Below are 13,360 nucleotides of genomic sequence, written 5' to 3'. Positions count from 1 at the left end.
TCTATTGTTGTTAGGACTGCGAAGACCCAGACGTGTCTCACACCCTCATTGGGATCCTGACCATCATTCCTGAGGACAGGCAGGCCTCCACTGACTCACTGCACCTCCAGTCTTCAAGTACTGCCATCATTTTGGAAGGAAGTCTTGTCATGAATGATCTTGGGAATCTTCCACATGCCATGTGCTTGCTCTTTGGACTTATTTATACTCTGAATTTGGAGTACCCTCAACAACTGAAGTACACCTTTGACTTCATCCAAAGGGTGCTTCTGTCACTTGGATATAAATCCCTAAAACCAAAAATACAATCACTCAAAAATCTTCTGATGCAATGAGTGAATGTGATGTGACATTATGGATCAACGTTGATACCTTTACCCTTATTGGAAAAGTGATTTTTATTTCTTGTTTGATTCTTTTTTTGTTGGAGAGAGCATCATTGCATTTGCAGACTACTAAATGGTTTTATGTTAATGAGGAGAAACATTACTTCACTTCACTACTTCACTATTTACTTTATCAATGTTATGATAAATGTTAGGCTCTAGTATTGAGAATTGAGTTTTTGTTTCACACCAGTCAACAGACATTTAAGCAGGTATTCTCAAAGTTTTAAAGGCTGAGGGCCATTTGAAGGATTCAATATTAGATTGAAGGCTACCCTAGAAAAAAAGTCATGTCATTTTTTTTCCTTAAAAAAGTCTATGGAAAACTTTGTTTCCAGGTTAGTGTGTATGTAACCACACTTGAGAACCTTGTATTTAAGGTAAACTTGTTTAATTATTAAACTTTTTTCCATTCAAACTGTTGTCTGTTGGCTCTTCGTTCCAATAACTTAACACTTTTGGTTCATCTTACTTGAACATATCAAGGCAATCGGTTTCCTGATATTTTCCAAGTAATGTGAACTCCTAAACGTGTAAGCATAACTTATTTTTATGAGTACTGCTTAATTGACATAACTCACAATTTGAAGTAGTCATAATTGACATTTTATAGTTTTGAGTTACCTATACTCAAGTTTACTGCCATTGCATGAGTTGTCTGAATAAATATTTTACAGTTAACCCAATTAATGATTTTGAGTTAACGGCACTCAAGTTTACTGCGATTATCTGAGTGGTCTAAACATAGTTATTTATAGCAATAACACCTTAAAATGAATTAGCTACTTTACTTGAAGATTTTGAGGCAATCGGTTTCCTAACTTTTTTTAAGTAAAGTGAACTTATTACATTTTACAAAGCAGTTCAAAATTTTGAGTTTTAAGCTTTTTTACTGTTAGTGACCAAAAACGCTTTATCTCAGCGAGAGAAGCCAAAAACGGACAGTAAGAGAAATTTCAGCACCACAATCAAATTTCAGCATCCATCCATCCATCCATTTTCTTTACACCCTTCTTCCCTAAATGGGGTCAGGAGGGTTGCTGGTGCTCCAGCTGCGTCCCGGGCAAGAGGCGGGGTTCACCCTGGTCGCCAGTCTGTCGCAGCAAATTTCTGCATAATTTGCTTTAGTACAACGTGGAAATGCTGAGAAGCAGTAGATCTGGTTGTGTGAAGCTGGAACCAGTTCAAAATTTTGAGTTTTAAGCTTTTTTACTGTTAGTGACCAAAAACGCTTTATCTCAGCAAGAGAAGCCAAAAACGGACAGTAAGTGAAATTTCAGCACCACAATCAAATTTCAGCATAATTTGCTTAATATAACTTGGAAATGCTGAGAAGCAGTAGATCTGGTTGTTTGAAGCTGGAACCAAGTCCAAATTTTGAGTTTTAAGCTTTTTTACTGTTAGTGACCAAAAAACGCTTTATCTCAGCGAGAGAAGCCAAAAACGGACAGTTTGTGAAATTTCAGCACCACAATCAAATTTCAGCATAATTTGCTTTAGTATAACTTGGAAATGCTGAGCAGTAAATGTGGTTGTTTGAAGCTGGAACCAGTTCAAAATTTTGAGTTTTAAGCTTTTTTACTGTTAGTGACCAAAACGATTTATCCACCCGTGATCTAAGCCCATTTGTCCTAGAGGACAAGGAAACCCTAAATAGAAGATCAAGCAAATAGAAGATCAAATCGAAGAGCAAAAGAGTGCTCTTGCCGCTCCGCTCAGAATGCTGCCCTGAGACATTGCCCATATCGGAAACCGCCACTGATCCTCAATAAAAAGACGTTGTTAGTTTGGTGTGAGGAATGGCGTACGCAATATATCTAGAGTAGCATCAGGGAATCTGTGATCGATCTCATGGTCTGCTGCAGAAATCTGTGGACGAAAGCCTGGATCTGTACCTGGTTTGGTCTTTCTCAGTTCATCCTGGATATAGCCAGGATAATGATAGCGCATGTCAAGCCTGGCTTAATCTTTTATCCTGGATTTTGTAACGCTGTTTTTGTGAAACAGCCCTCAGGAGTGAATGGAGTCCATGTCCAGTTGTTGAATAAAATTGGGGGGAGGTCTTCCGTACAGAGGCTGTTGCTGGCTGCCGAGGAGGAGGAGGAGTTCCATGCCTGCGTTTCGTAGAGGACGTTCAGCTAAAAAGCTGCAAACTAACAGAAACACAGAGGGTTATTTCTTGATACATTACTTCTTAAAGAACAATCCAGACTATGGTTTTATTTGTTCTAGATGAAGTCATGTTTGAGTCTGTATCCATGGCTTTTTCCGGAAGCTGTAATTTCTCTTTTGTCTTCTGATCGGATTTCGGGTTTCATGCTCTCCGACATCAAACACAATGTGGGACAGAAGTGACTTTAAAGCCGGATTTGAAGCTAATAAAGCAGGTGAGAGGCTTGTAAGCATGTACTGTATTAATGCATGCTACCAACAGAAGAGCCCGGCCGCTTGGATTTAAGGACGACGATGAAGTTAGCATCCGACTTACTGCATCCGATTCGGCCCTTGACTAAAGAGCTATTCCGCTGCATTCATTTAGTACCTTTAATGCGTTTAAATGCTAGATCCTGGAATGGTCAGACTTGAAGTGGTTTGTTTTATAAAATTAAACAATTACAAAAATAGTGGTTTTGATTTATGAAGCCTGTGTTGTTTTCATGAAAACTGATGAAGGGATGAATTTTGGCATGAAGAGAACTTCATCTCCTGAACAGACTTATTTTACATTCTTTGTGGATTATATAAAACATGATGATATTAGGTCCGTGTTAAGCACCCAAAGTTTGAATTCTGCACTACCAAAACAAATAAAAACATTTTTTTAGATCTACTTGTAAAATGATGGAAAAAATTTTGCATAATTTCTTATAAAGTCATACTCAGAAAATTAAAAATATTGCATGAGATCAATAAAAGATGTTTTAAACAGAAATGCCAGGCTAAGCATTGACACAGAAAGAGTGACAGTTGGAAGAAGACCCCCACAAAATGCCACCCTGGGTGGTTGCCCATGTTACCTGAAACCACCACTGGTTTTGATCTTCATCCATCGTCTGTCCAACAAACTCTCTGGCCCTCCTACATGATCAGTTATTTTAAGAAGGTTACTCTCTCTGAGCTAAGCTCCTGACCCTTTATTTTATTTTAGCCAGATAATACTGGTGTTATTTACCAGTTTTATTGAGTAAATAAAACTGATATTTTTTGCATTTGTTGCTAAAACATTATTCATAATGTTTGCATGGTCATAGTGTTGAGTATAAACCAAACTACACTTACTCTGTATGCTAAAGCTGTTTCCTTTCTCATCGTTGCAACTAAACTAGTCCCATAAGTACAGTGATACGTTTTTTCTTGCGCCTCTGTCTTCCAGTTGATGCGGCACCAGGACTGGGGTGGACTCATATTTGACTGGTCCACTTTAGATGACATCCTATTATTATGAAAATCATCCACCTCTAATCTAACATGTTAAGTCAAATCTTTCTACCAACAACTGGATGACAAATGTCTCCAGTCTGGTGCATTAGCCTCAACTAGCCCTTTTTTGTAGGGAAAGGTTTTTTTGTTGTTTTATTTTTACAGACACCTCATAATTAATTTTATTTGTTGTTTCTCTTGTTTTATTTTATTTGTTTTAGATATTTAAAATGTCTTCCAGTTCTGGTCTGAAATGTTCATTAAAATTTAAAGTCTATTGGTCTCTGAGAATATGTTCTTGCATTATTACCCCACTACCATGAACTTGAAAATGGTCTCAAATTAGTAATATTATTGTTAACTTTTGGGATAATTTATCATCCAGCAAAATTTGTTATGTCAAGTCTACTGCCAGCTTGCTTGGTGTCCTTTTGAAATGTTGTGGCCCTTGTGATGAGGCAACTTGACTGGATGAGTCAAAAGTCCTTTGAGCTGTCCTCACAGCTCCTTGCAGTGCAGTCAGAGGAAGTACCACACAGTACAGGAGTAAGAAAGCTTTCAGTACTGCACCAGTAGAAACTCTTCAGTAGCTTCTTGAGTATCGTGTAGTGTTTTAGGGTCCTGAGTAAGAAGAGTCTCTGCTGGGCTTTTTAATGATACAAGAGATGTATTACTTCAAGGTCAGGTATTCAGTGACCTGTACTTCCAGGAACTTGAAAACTCTGGTTTCTTTCCACTGATACACAGGCAATTCATAGTGACCAGTTAGCTTTTTAATATGTTTCTGAATGAAGCTGGAGAACCCAGAGAAAACCTTTGTATTCACCAGAAGAACTCAACATTCCACCATGCATCTCTACAGAAAATCTTCATATTTAACGGAATAATAACAGCAGAATAAACCTATGGTTTATTTTGCCATGGGTTGAATAAATATGTCAACTCATGGCAGACATGGATCTGTAAGAAAAGCTTTTGAGATCTACAATCGTTCTCACGCATCATTTGAATAAAGTTACTGCTGCAATTATTTCTTTGTTTGCAAAATATAAATTGGTGAAATTTTCTGGGACAAGTTACTTCTTACCAAATATTCCTTTGCATCACAGAGTGTCCCTGCATGTTGTCACCAGAGAAATATTCAAATCATTGTTAAAAACTTGTTTTTGCGACAGCAAAAAACAAGTTATATTAAGCAAACTATTATTTGTACAGTCTGGACATCACATAATGTATAACCCATTTATAAGTTGTCCACCATTGTATGTGTGTGAATCTCTTACTTTTTTTGGTTTGAATTTTCAGGGCCTAGTTGTGGCTCTGGATGGTTTCTGGGACATGAATCAAACTGGCACAGCAGTCTGCCTTGCTCTGGAGGCAGGATCTGTGATGGACGACGACAAAGCTCTGTGTCTGACAGCGGTGACACAGGAATCGGTACCTACTGCTCTGACAGTTTGGAAGGTAGGTTCATGTGTTACTAAAGCTTAGAAAATTAACCTTGTAACTGTAGTTTGATTTGTGGTTGGATTTTCACCAACATAAAAAGCAGTAAGAGACTTTATACTAATACCTTAGGGTTTGCATATAGAAGTATAACTTTTTTTTCTTGCAAATTCTGCTTCATGTTTGTAATAGCAGGATCACAAATGCAGTTTTAAAAAGTTAATCTGTCAGAAGATAATCTTTTCCTCTATCTAACTCAATATCAGAGCTCACAATGCACATTGTCCACAGCTCAACGTTTTTTATATTGTCATGCTTATTACACATTTATATTAATGTTCTTTAACTTGTCATCTAATTCCTTTGCTCAGAGAAAAAAAAACTGTTTATGTTTTGTGTGTCTACAGATGACTCCTGTTCCAGTGCAACTCCTCTTTCTTCCCTTCTTCTGTCACAGCATAACTTAAACCAGGAAGAGGATGGCGTCCCTTCAGCTCTTGCCATGTCATCTGCTTCGTCCTTACCAAGAATCCTTTTAAAAATGGCCTCTCCTTCCCACAGCTCCAGCAGTTTGGACATGAAAGTGCATCAACCCATCAGAAGGTCATCCTCTTTTACCAAACTGTCATCAGGGGTTGATAAGAGTTCCACGAAGACATCCAATTTCTGTTACAGCCCAGGTGCTGAGGGTTCACTGGACAGAGGTGTACTTTATGGTTATAGAAAGAAAAGACGGGATTCAAATATCAACCTTTACCTACCGCTGTCTTCTAGTATGAACTGCAGCAATTTTCTGCTGAGATCTCCTGGTGCCGAGCCCAGCTACCGCTACAAACACAGTAATAGATCTACTGGTTTGAAATCAGACCTGTCCCCTTCCTCGTCTCATTCTTCTCCAGTTAAATACAGCTTAAGCTGCTCCAGTTTTCATGAGACGAAAGATTCTGGGAAAGGTCAGCAAATATGTGGTCTTCAGTCATCCAGCTGGGGTGACTGGCCAGTGGCTGAGAACCCCGACAGAGGCATGCCCATTCAGCCAGCTGTTCGAACCCAGATGTGGCTGACTCAGCAGATGGAGTACCGGCCCAAACTGGAGAGTGGAAATGAACCTGGTCAGGCCAGTTCACCAGGGACAGAAGACTACAGCCTCACATTGTCTCATCAGGAATCTGGACATAACCAGGTAAGAGGACAGTTATGTTAATATGCTGTAATAAAAGAAATGGAAAGAAATGGACTCTCCTGGAAAGTCGCAGTGATGTGTAATATGTTTCTGTTCAATTTTTTCTAGTTTTTGGAATCCTTTCTGTTTGACTACTCTGCATACTTTTCTTTATCTTTAGGTCCTCCAGCAAAGCAGGTTAAATTGGAGCCTTCTCCTCAACATTTTTCCTCTCTATGACTGTTCAGCTTTAACACTGAAACATGAAAGTAGCATGTCATTTTAAACACAGCTGTACTGAACTATTGTGGCGATGTTATATTTCTCTACCTACCCTTTGACATTAATAATGTGTGAAATGTGAATCTGGAGTAGATCTCAGTGCAGACTGTCCTGTGTTTTCAGGTGAAGAAGTCAAAGGTTGCTCTGCTCTGTAGTCTTTGGGGAGAATGAAAATGGATATTCTCTTGGATCTTCAGTGAGACCTGGGAAATTGAATTGTGCTGCTCATAGTGGCAGCATGCTGGAGTAGTGCTGTTACTTTCATTGAGATCTTTCCTTTGTCAAACTTTCATTCCTGGCTTTCTGGGGGGGAAAATAGCTGTTTTGGACAAAAAAAGGTCCTTCTTGTTTTAGATAATGTAGTTTGTTTGATTTTTGGCAGTACTTTTCATAGTTTGCTCTTTTGTAATGATGCAAAGCCATAGAACATGGTGGTTTGGGAAAAGATGCGCAACTTAAGTTTGAAATCCCAGAGGAGTTGAAATTGTTTACTGATTGGTTAGGAACAGAGCACTTTACAAAAATACAGTTGAAAGAATCAGTTGACTTCTATTGGTGATTTATGTTTATGTTAATGGACATGTTGAATTTTAACTGAGGACCATCAGTTAAAATTTCTGCATTATTCTCGACTGGGATAAAGGAAAAATATAATCCAACACACATTGAGCATTTTGCCATGTTTTTCCCCACAAGTCTAACTTTAAAATCCTCTAACATCTCCTTTTTTCTGCTCTTTTTTATTAAAAGTTATCTTTTTATTGATAGTGTTTGTTAATTTTTTGAGCATGATACGATGTAGTTGACCACTCTACCAACATGTTTCATATGTTTGTGTGCTAACAGATGCTAATGGAAACGTCCACTCCTGCTAACACTCTGCTGAAGGTTAAGGAGAAACTGCTGAGGGAAAGAGAACTGGAGATACAAAGGTAATGCAGAACCCACTGAAGTCTCCACTGGCACACAGTTTTCACCTGCCATCCTTCACCTCATTTTTAACCAAATGGATCATTAGATCATTAGTTGAGGTTAATATGATTTCCTTTCACGTTTTTTGCCCACTACTGAATTGCTTTCCCGTGTCTTCCTCTTCAAGATTTATTTTTTCTTTTTTGTAATAATTTTTAGTATATTAATATATACTGACAAACTTTATTTGTTGCTTCAGTACATTCAGTGCTCCGTTTTAACATTCCCTTCCTGTACTGTCTATAACAGGCCAGAGCATTTGTTCCCCCAACTCAGTAAAGCATAACTATTATTATTATATTATTGTTATGATGTTGTCAAAAATTTGTTATCTAAAACTTTACAATTAAAACAGAACCATTGATGATAATCTGTTGCTGACACAAAATGATTTTGTGTTTCAGCCAAAAGCAGCAAATCATCCAGCTGCATGTGTGGATCAGAGAGAACGAGCACAGAGCCCAGCAGGTCCTGGGCAGCCAGAGAGGACAGTTTCATACCTCCAGAATCCCAAATACTGAGGTGAGAATACGGTGAAGAATGCAAAGTTAGAAACGTGGATACAAAACTCGCAAACAATTCTTGTTATTTAGGAGTCAGCAATGACGACATCCGGCAAGCTGCAATCTGATAGGCGATGTTGTGATGAAGAACTTAGTAAAAAATTAGCAGCTGCCGAGCTTGAAGTGCTCCATCTGAACCTGTTTTTTAAGCAGGTTACTTTGAAATATACAGAGGAGATCAGAAAACTGGAGGAGAAGGTATGAATCACAATTTATGTAAATTCTTTCATTACTTTAAATTTGACTTGAGCTTGTCTCTACAACCTGACGGATCTATCTATTTAATTTGTGAACAGATAAAGACAAGGGATCGTTACATCACCAGTCTGAAGAAGAAATACCAGAGAGAGAGTGAGCAGAACCAAGAAAAACAGCAACGCATTGAGATACTGGAGAAATACCTCTCTGATCTGCCCACATTAAATGAAGTTCAAGTCCAGTCCAAACAGGTATAAACACACACACACACACACACACACGCACACGCACGCACACAAACAGAATTTCTCTCATGGGGACCAGGATTTATCCCCACAACCCCACAATGAACATAAATAGGTCCCAAAAATTATATAACAACCTGGTTCGTACACACACACACATACACACGCACACACACACACGCACACACACACACACACACACACACACACAGCCAATCTGGAGCCACTGCATAAGAGAAGTGCTTTGAGACAACGTTAGTTGTAAATTGGCACTATATTAATTAACTAAATTAATTTGAATATAAGGCTATGATGCAATTATAAATGAGTTTATTGAGGTCAGACGACAACCACAACACACAGCTGCCTACCATACAGATCTTCTTCTCATCTATATTTAGACCCATATGTCTAAATCTAGATGTTTAGACTTAAAGAAACTCTTGTAGATCTTTATATAGCTTTGCTGACGCTGCCTCTTAGCATGTACATGTATATAACGGTGCACCAATCTCATGAGTCCCTGTGGATATGCACCAACACATTGGTTCCTATCCACATACTCACAGTACATAAACCGTAGGTAACCAGCTTCTGTTTATATGCTCAGCAGGAGAAGTTAGAAGAAAAAAACAGGCGTCTTGAGAAAACAGTGTTCCAGTTACAGAAGAGCATAGAGGTAGAATGTGCATTGATTCAGAAGAAAGATGTCATGATTGAGATGCAGGCCAAGACAGAGGGTGAGATGATGACATCTGTACAAAGGTATGGTGTGAGATCATAGTTAATGTTTTATTTTGTATGTGTTTATGTCACTGTCTCACTTTGTTTATTTTTTTTTTGTTTGTTGTTTTTGTTTTTTTTAAATTGGACAGGTTGCATAAGAAAGTGCAGCAGTGTCTGGATGATGGGGCCAGGCTGCCGGTGCAAGATCTAAAAAACCTTTTGAGAGAAAATTCTCAGCTCCTGCAGCAGCAAGACAACAGCAACATGGTAGCATCACATATAACTGAACAGAAATGTTTCTGCTAAACAATTCAAAAATATATTAATCCACTACCTTCCCCAGGTATTAAAGATACAAAAGGATGAAATTGAGAGACTAACTTCACAACTAATGGTAGGGATATTTAAAATATACAAATTAGTTTCATTTATAACCTTATGACTATTTGTATGATGTACCACAGATCTCCCTTTTTCCCTGAAGCTAGTCCCAACCCGATAAGTTTGGGATTTTTCTCAACCTCAGAAGTCTGTTGGGGAATCTGGTGCCAAGCCAGCAAGGTCTTAGTTTGAATGTTTTGAAGTGAGGTGAAGCAGAGAGATTGTGGTGTGTTCAGAATTAGTGGATTTCTACATTAAAATGGAGTCTATAAGATGTTTAAGGGCTTATGTGAATGCTATCTTATAACCGTTTCAACTGCAAAAGGCCAGCAGAATTAGTTGGTTTAGGGATCTTCCTGTATGAAACAGAACGTCAGGCTTTTTTGTCCCAAACACAGTTCTCATTTGTTTGTATTTTCTTTCCTGATAGGCCACTAGTGGAAGACTGCTAAAAAAAAGAGGTGCCGCTCACTCACCAGTGGCTTGTTCTCTGCAAAAGGAGGAGAACTTGGTCAGCATGCTTGGAGCCTTCTCTCAGGTATCTCTCTCTAGAATGCCAAACTCTTTGCTTTTGGGTATTGGTCAGCGTAAGAAACTTTAGCTTTGCTTAGATTGTAGTCAAGCAAGCCAAACCCCATACACTAGTTTTATGTTCAAAATCATTTCAAAGCTGTTTGACTTAGTTTAGTCTACAGCAGAGTTTTAGAAAGTCTAGAAATTCCAGCCTGACCCGTTTGTCTACCCAATCCATAGACATTGTGTCTGAGGCAGAGCCAACTAACATCTGCTGGTTATATTATTGAAAATGTGCCACAGTAGCCCAAGTCTGACCTGACCATGACCCGGCCCGAGTTCTGAGTTTTGCTCTGGCTGTACACTGTCCAATCCTTTTTCAAGTAGATTCCCAAGACATGTTTACACACTCAGAGTCAGGACATGCACATGGTCACAGCCAGCATTCTGGGTTTGTTGCAATAAAATAGCTTAATTTTCTCTAAAGACTCAGAACCAAGACTAAGAAGTCATATTCTTGCCTAAGTTCCCATAAGTGACGGGGAGAACAGTAGATGATGCAGGAGTCCTAACCTGATCTACTGATGCAGTACTCCACTATAACCTGAAGGGGGCAGTGGCTCTTAACCCTGTTTATACAAATCACCAGAGTGTAGAGGACAGCGCTCTACTGTGAAGTTGTGTTTATTTCCCTCTTGTCACGAAGTCATATGATTAACATCTGGCTCATTAAACACTGATGTGTATGAGATGCTTTGCATCGACCATTTGTGGTTGTGCAGAGGGCAGAATCTAAGGTGGGACCTTCTGCACAAACTTTTAGATTCACCTGTTATTAATCAAGGAAAATTACTTTCTGTTGTGGATGGTTTCAAAAATCCGATTTTATTACAGGGGGGCAGTCTGCTGAACATGTTATCTGTTGTCATTGACCCGGTTATGCTCACATTGAAACATGAACATTTTATTCACTCTGTTAACCAGGACAAAGACAAGTTGGTGCATCTGTCATCTCCAGGAAGCATGTCAGAAGTGGAGGAGCTTTTGAAAGAGATGTCTTTGTGTCTGCTTGACCTGCGAGGTTTCTGCAGCATCCTGGTCCAAAGAGCTCAGGGAAAAGAGCCCAACCTCTCTCTGCTTCTGGGAATGAAATGTAATGCGCTGACAACAAACTCTTGAATGTCACATCTTCACATGGTTAATCAGAGTAATAGCTTCATACATGCCAGAGAAATACAGCGGGAGAGCAGGAACAGCATTGAGCAGAGCTCTTGACAGTTTATGTAGAAAGGAAGAAATGTTGAAAAGTGAAGTACATGGTCGACATGTTTGAATCATATTTCATTCGTGTAAAATGAATAAACATTGTTTCCTGTTTCTCTGAGTGTAGACAGTACAGATACGTTATCAGATGGTGACCAAATGTCCTCTGCTGCTCTTTTGTGTCCGTCCAGCACTCAGCGTCTCAGCAGAGGAACAGGAGCACCAGCTGGCTGAAGGAGAAGAGGAACCGAGCTGTAAACTGCTCCAAGTCGGCCTGCTGAAGAGAGGAATAGATGATCTGAGGAGGACTGTAGCAGAATACTGCCCTCAGTATGTGGCTCCAAGCTGCGCCACGCAGTGAATAAACATTACATTTATCGAATCTCTAACGCTATACGACGATGATGTTGGGAAAATGAATCCTACTATCTGTCACAGCTCTGAAAGGTTTGGACGTGTCTGAAGTTTTGTAACGACTGTTGCCTCTAATCCACTTCAGAACAGAGGCACAGCACTGGATGCGAGCAGAGCAGCACCATTCATTGCTCTACTCCTCTGACTAATAGGATCTGATGCAGATAATAAAATGTTGAGGATGGTGACACTAACTTTGCTTGGAAATTAGGATATTACTTAAGGTCATATAAGAATAAATTCAAAGTCCAAGCAGAACTTTGTGCCTGTTGATGCTATGGATAGTAATATTGCATCCACATAAAATTTGCTAAGTGCTGTCCTTCCTGCTGCAAGCAAGGTTCACTGCGGAAGATCTGCTGGTACCAGGACCTGCTGGTACTGCTCACCACACGGCCCACCAGACTAAACTGTTTTTATAAAATAAACCATCAAACATCCAAGTTGACATTAAAATATGTACAGACATTTTGTGTGTGTGCCTATTTCAGGGGATTTTAGCTTTTGTTAGTCTTTTTTTCCAACGTCAAAATGCTTTTCAATGAAAAAGAACTGAAAAATAGCATGAAGCATAAAAAAAAAGAAAATACCAAATATTAATAAAACAAAAATCAGTCAAGATTATTTGTATGGCACATTTCAGCAAAGACGTTACATTACACCGAAAACATAAAGAGGAGTAATAAAAAGTAGTAATCTAGACTAGAAGTTAAAGGCAACCACAAATAAATGAGTTTAAAGAAACTTGGTGTTTCAGCTATTTTGTCTTCTGTACATTTGTTCTAGATTAGAGGAGTGTAAACACTAAATGCTCCATGTCTGGTTTTGGTTTTGGGGATGCAGAGAAGACTTGAATCAGAACACCTGAGACGTCTGGAAGGTTGATAAAACAGATCTTAATTATATTTTGGTGTCAAGCTAAAACTAATGAGAGTATCTTAACATTATTCTGTGAGCTACAGGGAGCTGGTCTGAAGCCTTTTAGAACTGGGTGATGAGCTTCATTTTCCTGGATTTAGTGAAAACATGAGTCAACATAAACAATGAGATAAACATCATGATCAACTAACAGCTGTTAAACCTTGTGCAGCTTTAGCCAGCTGTGCAGCAGTCTGGTACATTTAATAACTCAGTGGTGCCTGTCAGAGGTTTAAAAGCACCACAGAGGAGAGTCTGACAATATTCAGAGAATTAATTTAATTGAAATACTGAAAGACGTTCATGTTGTTTTCCAAAAACAGCTTGCAGTATTTATCACAATGCTCTGCACCATTTTACACCAACATTAAATAATTCGAATTTTCAAATTTGACAAAAGCAATTATATTTTTTTAATGATTCAGTTGAACTGCAGCTCAAATGGATGGCCCAGTAGACATCCGTTAAATT

General features: G+C 38.8%; 1 protein-coding gene across 4 annotated transcripts; it reads left to right on the top strand.

Annotated features, from left to right (window-relative positions):
- The first annotated feature begins 2,237 nt into the window (after positions 1 to 2,237).
- Positions 2,238 to 12,715, top strand: cep85l (centrosomal protein 85, like). Of its 4 annotated transcripts, XM_044105693.1 has the most exons (14): positions 2,292 to 2,773; positions 3,760 to 3,856; positions 5,112 to 5,270; positions 5,710 to 6,435; positions 7,543 to 7,628; positions 8,073 to 8,190; positions 8,262 to 8,429; positions 8,528 to 8,680; positions 9,285 to 9,439; positions 9,550 to 9,667; positions 9,744 to 9,794; positions 10,212 to 10,319; positions 11,279 to 11,447; positions 11,749 to 12,715. In XM_044105693.1, the coding sequence occupies exons 3-14, from the start codon at positions 5,145 to 5,147 to the stop codon at positions 11,916 to 11,918; spliced, it is 2,148 nt and encodes a 715-aa protein (XP_043961628.1). In that variant the 5' UTR covers positions 2,292 to 2,773; positions 3,760 to 3,856; positions 5,112 to 5,144; the 3' UTR covers positions 11,919 to 12,715. The 4 variants fall into 4 exon arrangements, with proteins under 4 accessions (XP_043961625.1, XP_043961628.1, XP_043961627.1 ...); XM_044105690.1 differs by lacking the exon at positions 3,760 to 3,856 and having other exon boundaries at positions 2,238 to 2,773; positions 5,660 to 6,435; XM_044105692.1 differs by lacking the exon at positions 3,760 to 3,856.
- The last annotated feature ends 645 nt before the right edge of the window (positions 12,716 to 13,360 follow it).

The sequence above is a fragment of the Gambusia affinis genome, linkage group LG22 (genome assembly GCF_019740435.1).
Source record: "Gambusia affinis linkage group LG22, SWU_Gaff_1.0, whole genome shotgun sequence".
Lineage (NCBI taxonomy): Eukaryota > Metazoa > Chordata > Actinopteri > Cyprinodontiformes > Poeciliidae > Gambusia > Gambusia affinis.
Note: the sequence above shows the minus strand (reverse complement) of the source record. Positions and strands in the feature narration are given on the sequence as shown.